At 42.1% G+C, this 19,777-nt stretch overlaps 1 protein-coding gene and 1 long non-coding RNA gene across 3 annotated transcripts; both read right to left on the bottom strand.

Annotated features, from left to right (window-relative positions):
• Positions 1-1,135: 1,135 nt before the first annotated feature.
• On the bottom strand, positions 1,136-11,342 carry tbx1 (T-box transcription factor 1). Of its 2 annotated transcripts, none has more exons than XM_044196246.1 (8): positions 10,743-11,342; positions 9,207-9,597; positions 6,804-6,905; positions 6,189-6,360; positions 4,963-5,118; positions 3,711-3,778; positions 3,004-3,104; positions 1,136-2,210 (listed from the first exon to the last, which is right to left on the bottom strand). In XM_044196246.1, exons 1-8 carry the CDS (start codon positions 10,924-10,926, stop codon positions 1,828-1,830), a joined length of 1,557 nt encoding a protein of 518 aa, XP_044052181.1. In that variant the 5' UTR covers positions 10,927-11,342; the 3' UTR covers positions 1,136-1,827. The 2 variants fall into 2 exon arrangements, with proteins under 2 accessions (XP_044052181.1, XP_044052182.1); XM_044196247.1 differs by having other exon boundaries at positions 9,207-9,546.
• Positions 11,343-16,004: 4,662 nt separating this feature from the next.
• LOC122876212 lies at positions 16,005-19,424 on the bottom strand. The gene is made up of 2 exons (XR_006378034.1): positions 17,009-19,424; positions 16,005-16,558 (listed from the first exon to the last, which is right to left on the bottom strand). It is a non-coding gene; the product is annotated as an uncharacterized LOC122876212 (long non-coding RNA).
• Positions 19,425-19,777: the final 353 nt, after the last annotated feature.

The raw sequence follows: 19,777 nt of genomic DNA, 5'->3' as shown, positions 1-19,777 counted from the left end.
CAAAATTGTTAAGACGTCATTGTTCATATTGGCTTCATAATAGATTAAAGTAAACAGCGTCAAAGCTATAGCCACCGCTCAAACAAACAAACAAACAAACAAACAAAAAATCATGCAACCAATTAGTCTGCGTTTAAATGTGTGGAAACATTATTTAACCTTTGACACCTTTACAAGCCATTAAACAGTCAGAGGTCAGACGCCCTCGGGCATCCTTTTCCCCTGCTCCGCACTCAATGGCAACTGGCTTCAAGGAGGAAAAATACAGTTTTGAAATGAATCATTAGGGCACGTTTCCCTTTGTATCGTGACAGGCACAAATCCCAAAGCGGACTTTTTTCCCAACTAGATTAACCTTGACAACAAAGCATTCCTCATAGGTCTTCAAATAGGAGATGGAAATGGCTGCACGGATGGGAGCCGGTGACGCTCTTAAAATATCACCAAACTGTCCATTAAATATGAGCAATGATATCCTTTTGGGAAGAGGGGAAATGTAAATGCTGTCTGTTTTCCAGTTTGTATGACATGGGTTCTTTATTTTCATAATTGGGAAGTAAGTTCTTTTCAATTAATCTAAATTTCAGAATTTATTTTTTACCAAATGATTTGCTCAGTAGTATGATAATAAATGATTATTAAATGTCCAATAAGACTTCTAGTCAGTGACTTAACATTATTATTATCACCTAATGGTTTTAAACCTTAACAGTTTTAAAAAAAATGAAAAATCTTTTAAAAGTCTTTTACTGCAATTATGACCTCTTGCTACAGATTTTGTTCATTAATCAGTGGAAGACTAGTGACTAGTGAGAGGAAAAGAGGAAGAAGTGTGTGTGTAGAAGTAGGAAGTATGGTTGATGAGTACATTTATGTGTGTATATGCTTTTTTTTTTCACAGAACCAGGTGCAGATTTCAACATTTGAACCATAGTGCAGTCCGATGTTTAGACAGCCTCTAAGTCCTGTCTGCCAATGACTGCAGGAGCAGCGGACACCTCAGCCCAATTCAACAGGGCAAATCCGGTGTAGAAACCTGAACAATGCTATCAGTGAGGTAAGCTTTTTTAACCCCTCCCCCTACAGCAGTGCAACAGCAGACAGAGCTTTGAATGGAAGATCTGCTAAAAGACAGTTTTTTTTATGAATTACAAGAATTTAATGTTTATTTTACAGATACAGAACAGTCATTCTGCTTCATTTGTTTACTTTGAATTGCTGCAAGTCAGTGCCATGGTACAAGCTTCTCAGAGCGGCTCAAGATGTTCAGAACGTTTCAAAATCAAATCTCGCATTTTTTTTCCTCAAACAAAAAACATTTTGATGTGTTTCGACACCCTCTCTGGTGAGCTCAACATGCAAACATCTCGTCTACCTAGAAGGTTGATGGACTACATAACATATGGCTTTTTTGAAAGCAATAAAAACAAGGCAAATCAAAAAGTGCATCCAACACAAAAAAAAAAAATTCAATTCCAGTCTGTGATCAAAGGTATTGTCCTTGTTAAGGAGAGGTCCCTCTTGTCTCCTCTGTTTGCTGGCTCTATGTCTGCACCGCTCAGGTAAGAGGTGCCCTGGTGTGGAGCAATTGCCATTTGGGTTCAAAGGTCAAAGCAGACCTCTTCAAGGACTCAGAGCCTGTGCTGAACGCAAAGATGCATTTCCTTTAAATAAATACGGCAGGGTTTATCCAGCAGAAAGGAGTTTCAGCCTGTGAACGCACCACGCAGGTTGCGTAAACCATCAATAGACAGGACTGTGTTGCCTTTACTGCCTGTTTCCATTCCCACAGTGCTGTGCACCGTTAGCCCTGGTGGACAGCAGTCATTATCTGGGCCCGTAGTCATAGTTAGAGGGGCCACTGGTAGCTGAGTACATGTTAGCTGTGGCTGGGTTCATGTGGTGGTGGTATGTGTGTCCTCTGATACTGGGTAAAGGATAGGGCGACGGCCTGGTCTTGGCTCCCAGGTAGTGTTCATAGGTGGTGGGGTACTTGTAAGGGTGGTGGTGCAGGGTGTCTGGGGGTAGAGGGTGGGGGTCTGACCGAAGGTCGTGAGGAGGGCTGGGTCGGCCACTGGTGAGTGGGACGGCGTGGAGGCCTCCCGGGACAGGCAAGGCGGGGCTGAGGACCCGGGACATCAGTTGGTGAGCCGGGTCGGCGTGTATGGGCGTGCCGCTGGGGTCTCGCTCGTACTCCCGCCTACTGTCCTCTGTGCAGGAAGAGACATGAGATCAGTCAGAGCAAGCCATGTGTTGTGCACACTCTGTACCAGCAGATTGTGTATATTTTCCTAAACAGTGAGTGTGTTCAGTTCTGCACTCCAATCTACAGAAAGTTATGACAGAAACTGTTTTTTGAATGCTCATACTGATACCAGAGTATCACTGTTAATCAGTGCAGTGTTTAGATCACTACATAGCAAAAGTCTGCATTGAAGCTTAGAAAACAAGGTAAATATTAATTATGTTACTGTAAAAAATATTCATACATATAAAATTATGCATTTGACTCAAAATGTTGCAGTTTAAATTCCAAATGGGAGCTTCCCAATAAACCAGAGTTACAACATTCCTTCAGATGGATTAGAAGCTTTTTTAAAGCCAAGGTGAAACTCTCAATTTAATCAATATTTAATTGATCAAATTATTATCTCTGAACTAATAAATAAAATCATAATGTCAAAAAATGTTAATTTCATTGCAGCTTTTACTGTGTTACAAACTTGTAGTCAGTTATATAATAGCCTAAGAACCTCTACTGGCAGGGGATGACACTGACTGGCTGATATTTGATGTTTAATTAAAAGCCAGTATTGGCCTGATACTGCAAATGCACCACTGCGCTTAAGTTAAGGATACGAAATTAAGAGAAAATGAGGCGAAATATGCCAGCAATTGAAAGAAAAATGTTTTCTTCTTAAGCCTGAACAACTTAATGTGACTATGTTTCTTGTTTGATAGCAGGCATGAGTTTTGGAATGAAACAAAGAGCGAGCTGCAGACCTTTCTCTGTGCCGTTCTGCTGAGGGGGAGATGACATTGGGTTTCTTGTTCTGGCAAAGGCACTCATTATTGGCAGAGAGCCTGGCCTGTGATTCCTGGGCCTGGAGCAGGGAGAATGGATTCAGTTACATACTCATTTAATGAATGTCAAGGGCACAATTTCTTTATTATATATTAAAATGATGAATGCACATTTTAAGAGTTTACACTGATGCATGTAATGAGCATTTACGCATTGACAGGCCCCCAATTTACACTGAATTAAATGTGAAGCAACTATTACATGACTCAGATTGGTTGTTCTACAAAGTAATCAAAAACTCCCATACACTTCAGTGTAATCGCTTTAAGAAGAAAGAAAAAGTAATTTGCAGAGCTGGATGAACAGCATTTGGTATAAATCTTTGCATTGGTTTCAGCTGCCTGACTATACCAGATGGGTGGGGTTTACTCCATTGTGACAATTACGAGAGTGTCTGCTAATTTGTCAATGACAGAAAAGCACAGTCGATTGACTTTCAAACAACATCTAGTGATTTCTAAACTTCATGGCACTGGTTGTGTTCTTTTATGTGGCAAACTCCACCCATCTGGCACCTGCGTGAGATAAAACAAACAGCAAAACTATTTTGCAAATGCTGTCTGACATTTTTACACCATGTGAAAACATGCCAATAAGACAGTATTGCTTGAGTGTAAGCGCTCACCAGTCCTCTGGGTCACAGTCTCTGAAGCCCTTTGCAAAGGGATTGCTGGCTATCTTCAGCTGTGTGATCTGAAATCCAGAGCACAACATTAAATAAACCTCAGTGCTGCATACTGTAGTCATGCACTATGTCACATTTCTGTTAGTCATTGCATTGGATTTCTATTAGAAAGGACAGCAGTGATAGGCTAGCATCATGAACAGGTTTAGGTGGAAAATCTGCTCTGTCTTTGAAAAAAAATCACATTTGAACACACTGCTGTCTTTAATAAAATATGTAAGTACACACTTACAGGTCTGTTGTTCAGGGCTACAGCAAGTGAGTTCATATTACTGCCAGTTAATACAAGGCATATATTGTTGTAGATTATGTTTAATTCTGAACTCTTCTGTAACATTTACAGCTGCAAAGCGTCTCTTTTGTAGATTCCCATACAGGCACAGTCCCAGTCATACATACATTCATAAGCATACCTTGAATACGTCTCTCACCATCATCATAATTTTACAACGTTTCAAATTTAATTCTGCTCATTTGTATCATTTTGTCTCCATTTCATGAGTCACATTATAAGGGTGATAAATGCCCACTTTAACTGTAAGTCAGCGGGGCATCGTAAAAAGAATTTACACTTTGGAAAACCTGACATTTAAGATCAAATAGAACAGAGCGATTTCCTCCTCTAGCCTGATCACCATGTGGTCACGGGAATATTACAATCACAATAGCGCACCGATTCCCACACTCTTCACTACTACTGGGAAGTTGCTGATAGGACATTTTATTCTAATGTTTCAATCGTTACGAGTCGCTCTGAATAACCGATGAATGCACTGATGTGTGAATCTAAACAGAACTGATGGAAAACAGCAGGGACGACGCAGGAAAAGGAAGCACAGTTGTGCGCACAGAGCAGAGGCACCTTTTACGCGTAAAAAGCGCGCAGTGGAAGAGAAACGGAACACAACTGATTCATTCTCAATGCTTTTGAACAGTGCGCGCGACGATCACAAAACCTAGTTTTAATCTTCTTTTATTGATTAATATTGGAGTTGAAAGTGACCTTGTTATAGGCCTACCCTGTGGCTCTGTTTTTCACCGCTGTACCCATAATGTTAAAACAAAATGTCTGGTTTATCTTATAGCCTATATTCATATGCCTTCACAATCAGGTCACATCCCCATATAGCTGCTGATAGTTGCTGCACATCACACCATGTGAGTTTCACACAGGCTAATAAAGGCTTCTTACCCGGTGGTTCTGGTACGCTGTGACCGCTGTGAAGCGGGTTTCCTCAAAAACGAAGGTTTTGTAATTCTCCTCGGCATATTTCTCGCTGTCCTTGCGGGGGTCCACATAAACCACATGAAACCTGGGCTGGTAGCGGTGCATGGAGTTCAGGATGATCTGTAAAAACCAGAGGATTCATCAGCACCCATATAGAATTATAATGCAACACTGCGCTTAAGGATTGAAGGCTTAAATTCTTAAAGTCAGACTGTTTTCGATGTAATATTAGGCTATAATAAATAAGAATAAGCTTTAGCAAATTAATACATAAAATAGATAGTTAAATAATGTACCAATCGAGGTAGTTTGGTGACTTATAGCTATTAAAATGATCTTATTTACTAAATATTAAAACCCTGTCACCCATCTCCAACATACATATATACTGTGGATATAAGCAGGTTTGGTAAATGTCATTAAATGCAGAAATACCCTGTTAAATGTGCAGAGCCATTTAAAACTGTGACGTTTATCTAAATGTATAAAGGCCACCGGAGAATATTTTATCAGCACAATTCTCATTTAAAAGTCTAACCACGGAGCAATAATGACGATCGTTACGGAATCGTTTCAGGCCCATGGTGCACACTTTCATCCACTAGTTGGCATGTCTCACACTTTTCAGCATTTGCTAAAATATTCCCCCAAAAGTCGAAAATCTGTCGTTTTCTTTCTGATTTCACAACTAATGCAACGACACAGGAAACACTCCGTGGAACACACAGAGTGGAAGATCAAGCGGGAAGGACTGAAATAATTTCCAGTGGTGAAATATTCCACTTCCTTGCCGTCATTTTTGGAGTAAAGCCTGATGTGCAGTGCCATTTGTGTGGACTGAAAATAGGCTTTTGGCAACATCTGACTATTAGTCAAAATATCAGGGTTTATTACTGTTAAATCACTTGTATCAATCAATTTGAGGGCGAATAAAATGCCCAGCCCTCTCTTTAAGGGTAATAATCTTTCTGCTGGGACTTACTGTGTCGAAATGGTGAGTTTACAGTTAGTACAGTTAGCAGTCTATAGTCAAATCTGACACTGTGACAGCTGCGCTAGATAATGCTACTCATTACAGTCATTAAATTGTTGCATATTTTTAAGTAATTATTTGCGTAGTGATTTTTGAAGCCGTTGCTGTGTTTTGTTTTGTTTTTTTAACATGCATTTATTTCCAGTCGCGCACTTACATGGCCGTTGTCATCCAGCAGGTTGTTGGTGAGTTTGAGTTTATCAAAAGAGACAATCTGCTTCATCCACTGGGCGCCTTTGGCCGGAGAGTCCGGGTGGTAGTGCACCCTGCCCGGTGTGGCTGGGTCAGCTTTACCGGCAACCAGCCACGATGAGCTGTGGAAAGCATACCTGTAAAAATACCGACAAAAACGGAATTAGACACAAGGTTCCGATTGTCCGACATTATTCTGTTTCATAAAAGTCGCCTACTCACGGATACAGAATTTACATGCATGTGTTGACATGTATGGAGACACACCGAGGCTGTATAAAAATGACAATAGGCCTCATGATAAGGTAAATATATGACATTTAGCCTACTGTATCTCTAATGTCAGCATATAGTCAACATATTTCGGGCATAAATTGGTCAGTGGTGGAAATATTTATAAATGTTCTAGTCTAAACATGTATAGTAATGACACGTATGCGTCTATTTATACTGTAGTTTTTATTTTGCTAGAGGAATTTGTTACTACAAAGTGTGGGTTGTGCAGCTCAGTAAACCCTGTTTTACGGTCCTGTAGTGACAGATGTGTGTTACAGTTGTCTAAAGACATCGAAAATGTTACCTGTAACGTTTGTCGTCTACAGGCAGGAAGTCCATCAGGAGCATGTAGTCTGCCATGGGATCCATCCCAAATATTTTCACTTGGAAAGTTGGAAACATTCTCCTGGCAAAGAAATAAAAAAATATCACGAGGCGACTGTTAACACTAGGCTTGAAATGGTTGCATGGTTGCACGTTTAGTTTTGATGTCCTACTTTTTGAGCCTGAATCGTCTGTGTGTGTGTGTGTGTGTGTGTGTGTGTGTTCAGCTGATTTAATTATTTGGAATTCGTCAGAGGAGCCAGCAAAGTATTTTTCAGAATGCCGGCGTGTTTGCAGAGATATGCAGCTCCAGGCCTACAGAGCGTAATTTGGCCCGAGCTGGAGGCTACACGGAGACAGGAGCTTCAGGCTATTGGGAATGACGTGATTCAGTCCGTACGTAACCAGATACAACTCTCCCCGATCTGAATGGAGCTTTGCGTTTGTTGCTTTTTAGCTCCGCTTTTGTAATTTCTGGCAAGACGCTTTAACTTCTCGTCTGCTCTTTTGATGAGTTCCAGACACATGGAGAGCCTACACAAATGTGGCGGAAACACGCGCGCAGATGGGTGTTATTTGGGTAGGAGAGGTGTGGTACTACTCTTTAGAGAGTCCAGTTTTGAATTAGAACTTTTTATCATCACGATCGAGAGGAAAAATATCCAGAATTAGTATGAAGAAAAAAATACAACAGGGACCATTTAGAAGCAGCGTTCTCTGCGTGATGACATACTCATTTATTAACAATAATTTCTCTGCTTTGTCCCCATACTTTGGATGAAATCGTTTTTGGAAGTTTTGCTGTAAGGTTTGGTCTGAAAGATGCGGCGTCTCGGTCAGCGCCCATGCACATACAAACATTTCTCCCCCCCAACTCACATATGTTGGGCAGATCCGTATCCCCAAGAACATCAGCTGAAAGTTGAGTAATCCGCCGAGTCAGTGAAAGGGATCCTAAAATCAACGCTCAATTAACGTCAGTGTTGTGGCTAGGTGAGGCTGAAGGAGCTTTTAAAGTGCTCTGCTGCAGATCTCCTTTCTCCTGTCAGACAGCGCGGAGCGGGGGAACTCTCCCCTCACTTTCAGGATTAAATTAATTAGGCTCCTAAAAAACAGAAAAACTCAGGACTGCACTTGGAGACGTTATGCGGGCTATATTTAGTGTTCACTGGTTGAAAATAATAGTATACTGGATATTAGTGTAACATTTTATTGGCTCTCCACGAGGATCAGAGGTCAGCGCTGGTTGGATACAAGCAGAATTAAGTATAAATTCTGCAATAAAAATCTAATTCATTTAAAATTTGGAAATTAAAAAGGCAAAATCGACCAATCAGATATCTTTAAATGACCATATCTGTTTTAATTAACCAAATCAAAACCAGAGTTTGGTTTATTTATGCAATTTATGTAACCAGAATGGATTTTTGTGAGACCGAAGAGGAGAGGGAGGGAAGCAGCCAGACACTCCTATAATGAGGAAATAAGAAAAAAGCTAAACACGTGCCTGGGTCCGAATAAAAACAGTACTGCAACACTGTAATCAGCGTGTATAGGAGCTGATCTTCGTTCACACACGTAGACTCAGAGATTAAAGGTTCCATATGTTCCGTAACAGCGGTGCGTAAAACCAGCCGAGAGTCACAGTTCTTATTGGATCTATAAAACGCAGCAGGATCAGGTCAGCATAGTGTTTACAGCTGACACACACACAAAACACACAAAAAACACACACATTCACACACAAGCCTCCATGCGTTTGACCTCGTCTTTAAGACATCCGGCAGCAGGCCTGAACTGCTCACCTGCACAGCTTTAAATAAAATCAGTTTTATAAATTCCGATGCGCCGACACAAAGATTATGTCAGTGTTCATTAATTTCATTCATCCGGCTTGTAAACAAACATTTTAGGCCTCAATGTGCAACAAGCAAGACGATGATTTCTGTTTACTGTTCTATAATGCGAGACAGTTTCACCAGTCTGGACCCATACACAGAAGTAAGAAAAACAGTGAATAGAGAAAAAAGTGTGTTCATTATGAACCACAGAAGAAGAAGAAAAAAAATCTACATTAATTTGAATGAAACTCACTTATTTAGTTTGGTACTATTTGCAATGTTATATAATTTCAAATTAAAAGACATAAACTAAATCTAAATGTATATCCTGCATATTTGATTTGCCTCATCAGCATTAAATGCTCAAAAATACCTATAATAAATAATATATAGAAAGACGTCAGTCTTTTTAGTTATATTATATGTTACTATATTATATGTTACAATAAAGCTTAGTCGACTGCCTATTTCTCCGGTCTGCCCAAATGTGCAGGAGGAGAAAAGTAACTTTACTTTCTGTGTAGACTTTAACTTGTGCTCACCTGCCAGCCTTGGTAACGATCATCTCCGTGCCCAGCTGATTAAATTCGTCCCATAAAGCTTTCATCTCCAGCTGGACGTTAATGTTGGCCACTTTGGGGTTCTTCTTCACTATAGACTTGCTGTTCGGTGTAGAGCTGGAGGACGACGAAGAGCAGTTGGGAGTCCCGTTGTCACTCGGTGGGGCCTGGCCCGGGTTAGACCCCGGGTAGTTGTAGTTGTGCTGGGCGGCCGGGCAGGGCTCGAAGTGGGACTCATGTTGGCTGTAGGGGTCCCCGGGGGACGGAGAGAGGTGGTAGCCCCCCGGCGTGTTGAGGCTGCTTAGGCTGCTCGTAGTGAAGGCTGCAACATCGCAAAAATGGGACAGCTGCGTCAGCCACGGACTGGATATGGCTGAAATCATCCCAAAAAACTGGATTTACTAAATATGCCTTGCACTTAAAGTCAGCTATAAGACAGATAGTAAAAACAGAAGCAGGATTCAGTGATCTCCAGATGAAGATGTCTCGCACAAATGCAACCCTTTCGGTTTAAAAAGTTTCCGTCTCGGCTTCTTATTAATCCCTGAGGTTGCATCCACTGCCAGCATACTACAGTCTGCCTGATCTAAAATAGCAAACGTCCGAATAGTGACGAAATGTTTCCAAAACCCCCGCAGTGCTCGCGGAGAATCTCTGAACTATTCGCAGAAACGAGCTTCGAATGCGTGTGAATTAGTTTTTGCTTTGGATCGATTGCGCTGTGAGCGGCCTGTGAGCTGCTGCAGTGAGTTACACTGCAACCCAGTCTCCTCTCTTATCTGACGCAGAGGGCCTCCCCTTTGCGATAAAACCGGTTCTTATTTCTATTTAGATAAGGAACTGCAGGTAATGTGCCCTTTCCTCGCCTTGGGACGAGACTGATTGACAGAGAAGTGCGCCCCTTTTTAATGGGCTTTCCGGCACCCATTTAACTTTTGGATAAGGGTATCGCCCACATCACCCCGTTAGCAAACAATAGAGGATCTGGCCGGCAGAGTGGAGTGTAAACGGTTTACAAGGTAAACACACGTTGATTTGCATGAACAAACAAACAGGCAACAGGTGACTGTTGCGTTTCTCGGTATTGGACAAATAGATGTATGGAATGGATATACACCCCCTCCGAGCTGGATATGCATATTATGGTCTGTTTTTACCATTACGCACAGGGTGCCCGTGTAAACCCTCCTCCTCTTGGCTTCATTTTCAATGTATGTGATCCTATCCACGAATTAAAGTTGACTCTTTGTCCAACGCTTTGGGGTTTTCGAATGGGAAAGCCTGGCTGATTTGTATGCAGACTCCCCTATAACCAGGACTGAATTAGTATTATTTTTCATAGTGGGCCAACTGTGCCAGGATTTGTTTTTACAATAATTTCATTCATGCATACACCAACGCACCCATATGTGGTTTTGAAAATGTCGATTAACCGAGCAGATGCAAGGGCGTTATGTCATTTCGGGTGAGATGTATACATGCTACAGCAGCTCTATGGGCATCAACAAACAGATTTACCTTCCATTTCCCGGGTGACAGTGCTGTAGTGCATTTTAAAGGAACTGTGGCTGTGCAGGTCTGGCTTGTCCAGGCCGGTGCTCTGTTTGTCAAACGCTGCGTTTCCTGCTTGCTCTGCAGCCGAAATCAGAGAGGCAATACTGAAAGCATTTGCCTTTGGAGAGAGGGGAACGCCGTCGTCCATAGGCAAGGGATCGAGTCGGGAAAAGCCGTCCCTCCTCCTCCGCTTTCCAACCGAGCAGAAAGCAGGAGAAGGCTGCGCACAATGGAGAATAACATGCGCCAAAATGGGGTTTTCACATTCCGCCACCGGCGCTCCGTGGGTGCGAGAGTCTGGGGTAGACTGTTCTTAAAGTATTCCCACGGCTATCGTGAAGACGTGAAAAGCTCCCCGGTGGTCAGATTAATTTGATGAACCTCTAAACAGGTCCTGGTGTCAAAACATAGTTCATCCGCAGAGAGCAGCGAGAGAGCTTCCCTTGTTTCTCCTCCGGTCGGTGGCGGGGTGGTGTCATCTGAGTCCTGCCTTGAGGAGAAGCTACTACTGCTACGAGAATGTCAAAAGTGAGCGAGATCCACGCCTCCCTGCACTACCAGGAAAAAAGTGTCTGCGCTCTGCACTGGATGTTTTATTTTAATAAGACCGTGTCAGTCATTCGAATTCAACTCCAACGTCATTGCAATGTCCGGCTTCAAAGTGCGCCACTTTTCCAGTAAATTATGGCCATATATGCGTTTTGCATATTTTAGCTGTTCAGAGCCAGATAGAGCTGATCCTGCCCCGGGCTGCCTGGAACATCAGGGGCTGCAGTGCAAAAAGAGTGCACTCTGCAAATGTAATTTTCTTTAAACAAGGTTGTACAAACATAAAGGAATAGAAGAGAATTCACATTGTTAACTTCAGTTTCAAATGTTTTGGGTGTTTTCTGAGTCAAGCAACACGCAGAAATCAGATTGTTGCTTTTAATTCAGGCAAAAAAGAAAATGTGGATCCAAGAAATGCAGAAATGGAAACAAGTGAGAAGTGGCAGACATTATTTTTTTTTTCTTAAGGAATGATTCACTAGACACTCACACCAGCCATCCACCCGTGCGCTTATTTATTTGTCTACTGAGTACTTTGGCAAAAGCAGTACCATGTAGGATTGTGTAATGTCGACCTATTTTATACCTCTCATATACCTTGCTGCACACAAAAAGACATTTTACCGAGCAAAACGCCATCCGTGCAGTCAGTAAACAGAGACAGACGTGGCACTTCAGCCCGGAGCTGGACTTGACCTCTCCGCCTTGTTGGTTCTCAGCTTATCGAGGTTCAACTTTAATGTGCAGCAGCCAAAGATGTGTTTTGTTGGAGCTGCTGCGATAGCGGGATAGTCTCATTTACACTGGAGTCATTGAATTAAGTGTGAAGGCACCAGCGGGGTTCTAATGGGATAAAGCAGTTAGAGGATTAGCCCTATTTGTTTTGGATGTTTCTCCATGGGGGGCAGTTAGCATAAATAATTTGTTTAGGGCATAGATAGAGAGATAGAGAAGTGACTTTACTTTTGTTCATGAAGTGGGGGAACTCCAGTGTGGCCTCTGCGCATTAATTACTCTATAAAAGAAATCACGCACGGCGCAGTCAAAACCAGTGTAAACAATCGCTCAGATGATGTATTCCTCCCAGTGTATGCCGGCCTTTTTTAATCAGATATGATGCCATCGATACCGACTCACTTCATCATTGCCAAGTCGGAAGCTTCCTTTGTAAATACTCAGGTGATAACAGACAAAATACAGGAGCGGATCAAATTGGGAAGAGACTGTGTTGGAATTCGCTCGCAGTCCTCAGCAGCGGCCAAAGCACAGCGGAGGCATTCACCGCTGGACATTTCAGCTGAAATATTAAACCGAAAAAATCTATTTGTTTTAACAGCGAGCTGCATTTTCCCTTACGAAAAATATCTTAACCCATTTTTCAAAAAGTGCCGTGGAGGTAGAGAGAGGAGAATTCAGAACGACAGCTCACAAGAAATAGGAATATTAAGTATTGATTCACTGTGTGAGATGCGCACGCTGTGGCTTCATAGGAATAAGAATGCAATTTCAAACACAGTCTGTGCAGCTACAGCCTGTTGGATATTATTAATGGCTGAGTTGTTTCGTTGTAGCATTCAAGCAGCTTTAACAGGAGACACCTTTTAATCTGGTAAGACAGTTGTATGGGTTTTTTTTTACGCACATCTTTAACTTCATTTGCAATATCTCTGCTCTGTAGGACTCCCCGTGCTGCAGACTCGATCCTGAAGAGTTTAGCACATAAGGGCCAAAGCTGACAACAACTGGACAAAGTGAGCAAAGCACGTGAGCAGCCCTCATTGATCAGAGGACACAAGCCTGAACAGCGTTTCTCCATTCACTGAACATACACAGAACAGCGCGGACATATTCTGTTCGCCCCCATCTCTCTCTCTAATCAGACCACTGTATGTTTGTTTGTTTGTTTTTTATTAAAACATGTGATGATGCTAATATTAGTATTCACATTGTGGCCAGTGTGGGGATTTAATTATTGTAACAAAGTATTTAAATGATTATTTAATTGATGCCTTCATATAGTTTATATGGAGGGAAGAGTGATGAGGGACTACCACAGCTCAGTTACTGCTGAACCGACGTCTTTTCAAAATGTATTAAATTCAACATTTTGGTATGAAGTTCCAGAAGAGCACTCACTTGTGTACACTTGTAGTCCACATAAGTGCCCATGCGCGGGGTGGCCCTGCTGATGCGGAGTAATATTAATTGCGACATGTGGTTTAACGTAGTTAATTAGTGCATCCGCAAAATAAAAAAAAAGCGTCGCAGCTGATTGCAACTGTCTTCGCTTGACACATTCTGACAGTCAGGCACACACAGCACAGATCCCCGCACGGTGTGGATTTTTCTTCCTGTTGTCTTTTACAGGAGACTCGGATGCTTCTGTTCCTCATGTACTGTAGGAGAGGCCTGTGTGGTCCTGTGTGTCCTGTTGTGGTAACATGACAAATCACCAAACCCAAAAACCTCCCGCCCGTGCCGCATTAAATGGCGCAGATCTCGTAAACGTATTTTTGTGTTATTATTAAACAGAGATGTGATTAGGTCATCCGTATTTCGGGAAGGACCCGTCTTCTCCTCCTCTCTTTCTGCTTTCTTCCCTCAGACACAATAAAACAGCGAGCATCCTCCTATGATGTTTTTATGCTTGGCGTTGTGGAGAAATTTATTTCTCCAGTCTTTCTTTTAACGAGCCTGTCTCTGCCACAGTCAGGCTGATAAAATGATCAACTACACGCTCACATCATTTAACAGATAATAAATCACGGCTTATTCCACTGATCATAAAAACAATGATTTTCACATTCATGTTGCTTGACTGAAGCTGTAGGGACCGAGGCGACGCACTCCACGTATAAAACCCTATCCTATCTAAATATTAGTCTAAATCCCCGAATAAGACGGAGAGGAAGTGAGCAGTTGACCGCTGACAGCAGAGGGCCCGGGGTGTCCGCTCTCTCCGCCGGCCTTCAGGAAATGCGCGGAGAGACGCAGGTCTGCAGGAGGAAGCATTCAAAAAGGTGCCTCAGCTATCTATAGGACCTCCGGCCGGTGGTCGTTATGAGGCAAAAAAAGGCCTACATATGAATAAAAATCAATTCTATGTTCAGAAGAAAATTCAAGTTAGGCGCCTTGAATAAAGACTGCCCTTAAATAAGTTAGCAATTACTAGGCTTTTCAGTTTACACCTCATGAATAACCTTAATGAATAAACGGAAATGAGAAATTGAGTAATCTTATCGGGAAAATATTTTGTCGGTGTAATTTCTGTATTATTTATATACTTTTACATTAGATGTTTATTTATGTATCAACGCAATCAATGAAAAGTCCCGATACTATTTCTCTAATATTCCTACAGGCAACTGTGGTGGTGAACAGTGACCACAGGCCTTTCAAATAATACTAAGAATAGCTTCTGTTGTTCTAGTATCACTATGATTTGCTGCTTTATCTTTAATTTCATTATAATTTTATCCTTGTTTTTTTCGGATGAAAAATATACAAAATAGAATATATCTAACATAGATAGTAGTATATAAACCGTTTAAATGCAAAAACATAAATGTTAACTTTTTGTTAGTTTTGTGCAGGTGCAAGCCGTCTGCTGCCTTATAGAACCAGGAGTGGTGTCATTTTGTCTGTTGGCTAAATTTGTGAATGCCTTCATTCACTTCTCCGGTGAAAAAAATGTCCACCTCCTTTCCCGAAATGAAATGTCCACATCAGCGCGAATACTAGCTGGAGTTTTTCACTAAACACGTCCAAACATTTTACCACAGTGATGAATATTTGTCCGATGTCTATCACTATTTGTTTTTCCTTATTTGTAATTTCATTTCTATCATCTGTCATTGAGTGGTTAGCTGGATATTTAGAAGACGTTTTCCGCGGCGTTGGTTGGTTGCCATCATGAATAAATTAAAAAAATGTCGCTCTAATGATGTATAACATTGTTATTATGTGCAAATATGCACGCTGATATAGAAAAGAGATGATTACTGTGCAAACTGAGTTTATTTGTGCAGGCGCACGTTTGCAGATGGTAAATACTGATTTTGAAATTCTGAGTTTGTGCTCACATTGTGTTACTGATGTTTGCAGATCCGCATCGTCCTTCAGTCATGTCTAAAGGCGATAGTACAGTAATCCTATCAACTTCAGTAGATACAGTAATAATACAAATATCACAGCAAAGCTACAGGCCCTTAAAGGCACAGGAATAAGATAATAACATACTAAAATACCATAAAATCACAATAAGATCTAGTCTAGTGTGTATCCATATTGTTTGTAAATTATTTTACAAATAGGTCAGACCTTTAGGGGAGCTTTGGTGGTAATTATGTTTTACAATTGGGAGATTTATTTGACTCCTGTGAGTCTATAGCCATATTAACTTATTGTAGATATTACAGGGAATTACTCTGTTTCTGAAAAAAAGACCAAAAAATGAACCCAAACACATTTCCTTGTTGGCATATAAATGTGGTTTTCCTGTTCAGCCCAGCTCTCTTTGTATTTTGGGGGTCATCATAAAAGGACATGTGCATAAAAACACAATGGAAATGAACACAATGGCTGACCAAAGGTGAAAATCATGATTCCCTAGTGTCTGTTCCAGGAAAATTCCAACATATATTCCCACACACATTGTTAAAACACTGGAAAACAGGCTGTAGACTTCACCTTTTAATATTATTCATTTAGGAATCTCACAGGAAGCACATAAGTGTTTTAGAAAAAACATACACTATAACGGAATATCATGTTTTAAAATGACATTATAACAAATTCAGAAAATGTTCCTCCTGATATGACTTTTTTGTTTCTTTCAGTTGGTTTATACATTGTAGTCCACAATGTAAAATATATGTTTTGTGCTGTTTTGAGCCCAGTTTTTCTTCTTCATTTTTATGGATTCTGAGGTTTGACGACTTCACTACCTGGTCTATTTGTCCAAGCGGCCACGCAGAAATCAAAAGAGACAAAGAAAGAAAAGCACAATTTTCACTTTCTCCCTCCCCTTTGCAGTAGTCTGGAAAGATGTGTGCCACCGCTATTTGTTTATTTTGGGAAGGAAGGTCCTCTCTCCACATGTCTTCTCTGAGTTAACGAATATAGGCCTGACAGCTGCCAACTGTGCCCTTCAACAGGCTCTGTGCAGCCTGCTCGATGCAGGCCGGCCTCGACACTCTGCTCCCTTCAGCCCCGCCGCACCTGAAGCAACACTGTAAAGGAGAGAGAGGGGAACAGGCAGTTATCATCCAACTACCAGGAGATTACTGTAAGACGCAGTCTATATGGTGGCAGAAATGCCTAAAAATGTATTCCTTCATTTCATCAGGACAGGAAAATGGCATGTGTGTGCATGTGTTTGTGTGTATTTACAGTATGTGTGGTACTGTTGTACCACTGAATATTCCTTTCAGAGTTGTTATCAGTATTAATCAAGTTGAATTTCTCATGAAAAGACTGAGAGAGAGAAAAACAGTTTGGAATGTCTGTGTAGGACATAGGAAGGGTGGGGTGGGGAGGGGGTTGCTTGGAGTCAGATCCCTTTTCAAAATCACTTCTTCTCTTTCCCTCCCGTCTTTGTTTTAAAACTGGGAAGCTTTTAGCTTTTGAAAAGTATCCTTTCCCTATCTGTTGCGCAGCGGCCCCAGTCGTCATCACCTCACCTCTCCCCGCAGCCCTATTGGAGCGCCGGTAAATAGCTGGCATTCCTGCCACAAAGAACCGATGATGTGGGCCCGGGGCCTCCGTGATCTCCCCAAATTAATTAAGGCCTTTCTTCTCCCCGAGCAGGATCCACGGCCTTTGTCTCTCTAATACATCTTAAGCCCGGTATTAAATGCAAAGGCAGAATCTACGCTCATTATAAATCTGTCACTGCCTGCTTTGCTCTTCTCGGCCTGGCCCGTGATCCTAAATAGGCTTCAGTGTAGCAGAGAAGCCATCCTCCAGTCTGGCTCTCGCCCCTTGCCTCCTCCTTATCTGCAGCCCCTCAATGCTCCCCACTGGCTTGGTATTTATTTGAATATGAGAAGGCCTGCTTGTTGTTTCTGGCAGAGGGGGCTCAAGGCTGAGATCCCCCCTCCCCACCACCACCACCACCTCATGTCCCTCAACCCCCCAACTTCTTCCATCCCTCCATCCCCACAATGCTGCTCCATCTGTCCCTCCTCAGTCACCCTGGCTTGTTCACTCTTCACCAGCCTCTGCTTTCGTGAACTTGGACCACAGACCTCTAGTCAAAGGCCATTACAGACAGGCCCACTGTGAATGTGTATGAGTGTGTGTATGTGTTTGAGTGCATGTGTGCATATCCCATTAAGTACTTTCCCTCTCTAGCTGAAATTAATAACTGTGTTAGCGGAGGTAACGTCCAAGCCAGTGGGGTGGCCAGAGTCTGATCCTGTTCTTCCAAAAACTCAGCTGAGTGAATATTTCCTTCAAAGTCACTCCGGTCAGTAAATGCACCTTTCATGGGCTGATCCTGTTTCTTCATTTTTGCTTGCCCGCTAGCTTCGTCCCTATGGCCCACCTGACGAAAGGCTCTAACCTCAGGGGTCGGTAAGATGACGCATCCTCCAGTATGTCTCTGAAGGTGTTTAGTGGGGTTTTAACGTGGCAATTTGTTCTGTGACAGCAGGATCAGGATTGCCTCTTACCAGCAGCAGGAAGTGGGTAACATATCCATTAGAGAAGCCCCCACGCCAACCCCAGACAGTGAAATTAGGGGATCAGAGGCGTGCAGAGATTTGACCTTGAGGAATGCCAATACCACACCCCCAGCTGGAAATGCGCAGTGGAGGAGACAGGAAAATGAGCTACAATGTGGCTTTTTGTTTGGCATACAGGAGATTTGGGTTGAGGGGGGACTTTTGGCCCTTCCTGTGCTCCTCTTCCAAGATGAAGAAGCAGGAAGTCACAAAGGAGGTAAACAATGTGCAGAACGGAGCTGATACCAAGGACTGGAATTTACACCCCCATCATTCTTGTTGGCATGGCTCCGGGCCAGTTGATAATGGACATGGCGCCCACCAAACACCCGGCTTCCATGTTGCAAACATTTCCCCACCTTAGAAAATGTTTACATTCAGCGTAGCTCAGAGTAGAATGATCTGCAGACCTCGCTTGGTGGTGGTTTTGCTTGAATCAGCCATATCTCAGGTCTTTAGGCTATGCTTCAGGTCACAGATCTTGCTCTGTGCGTCTTGCCACTCAGTCACTTGAAGAATCTCTCAAAAGGAGCCTGTACCAATCAGAGCGAGCGCTGGCCTGTCTGATACTGATTACAGCGATTCATCATGTCAGGCTCTCCCTGCCACCACATGTTTGTTTTGATCTCTTCCTCTCCAGCATGGTGACAGTGAAAGATGAGGGACCATGTGGCCGGTCCGGCACTGTGCCATGGAAACCGGCAGTACAAGCAGCGGCTCTGGTTCCCAGCACGGAGCTCTGAGCACTGGCCACAGCCCCAGCTTGGAGTTCCGTGCTGGGGCTCGGAAAGAGCGAGCTCACTAGGGCGTGTGGGAGATTTGGCCGGCTGGCTAATTGCAGACCCAAAAGTGTAACTTTAGGTGATGGGGGGATTAAGGCATGTTGACTTGTGTTCACTAGGGGGCTAAACTGACACTCAGTTCCCCCAGAGCAGATAGTTCCTGAAACCCCCTGGAGTTGGCTGGGGGGTCTGGGTCACATTAAGGGGGTACTGTGTGGCCTGCTAAGGCAGACCACATGACCAGCTCCTCTAAAACAAGCACTGCTGTGTCCATAATGTCAAACACTTCCTCCATCTGCATCCATTAGCCAGCTCTCGAGGTGGCGAGGAACATTTGAGAGCTGAAGGAAAACAAAGAGTCCAGAGATTACATGGCCCTCGTATAATGAAAAAGTTCCCTCGCCCATTGTACTGAAGCAGTCAAAGAATTTACTCAAGGATACCATTCATTTTGGAAATATTGATAAGCTTTTCTATTTGCATGAAGAATATTTTTTCATAGTTGGAAATAGAATATTATTAAATTATATTGTTATTAGTATAATTTATTATATCCACTCAGAAGAAATCACACTGTTTCTAACATCTCTGCCCACATTTAAAATAAACTGTTTACACCACTATTTGTTTAATGAGAATTCTTATAAAATGTTTACTCACAAGCATATAAATAGAAATCATATTTTTATAAAACTTGATGTCATATAGTACAGAAAATTTAACTTTTTTTATTTTAACTCTTCATACTGTACATGTGTGGAATTATCATAAAAATAAAATTGAAAATGTAATAAAAATTTTGTTTCAATTCCAGAAACTCAAATGATCAGGGTCTTTTATAATGTATCTTTATAAAATATATATTTTAAAAGGAAAATGAAGTTCATATTAATAAACAAAAGCTGTATTGTAACGTGTAAAATAATTATTCTTCGGTGATAAG

This window comes from Siniperca chuatsi, linkage group LG5 (genome assembly GCF_020085105.1).
Source record: "Siniperca chuatsi isolate FFG_IHB_CAS linkage group LG5, ASM2008510v1, whole genome shotgun sequence".
Classification (NCBI taxonomy): Eukaryota; Metazoa; Chordata; class Actinopteri; order Centrarchiformes; family Sinipercidae; genus Siniperca; species Siniperca chuatsi.
The sequence above is the reverse complement of the archived record's forward strand: the minus strand, read 5'-3'. Positions and strand labels throughout refer to the sequence as shown.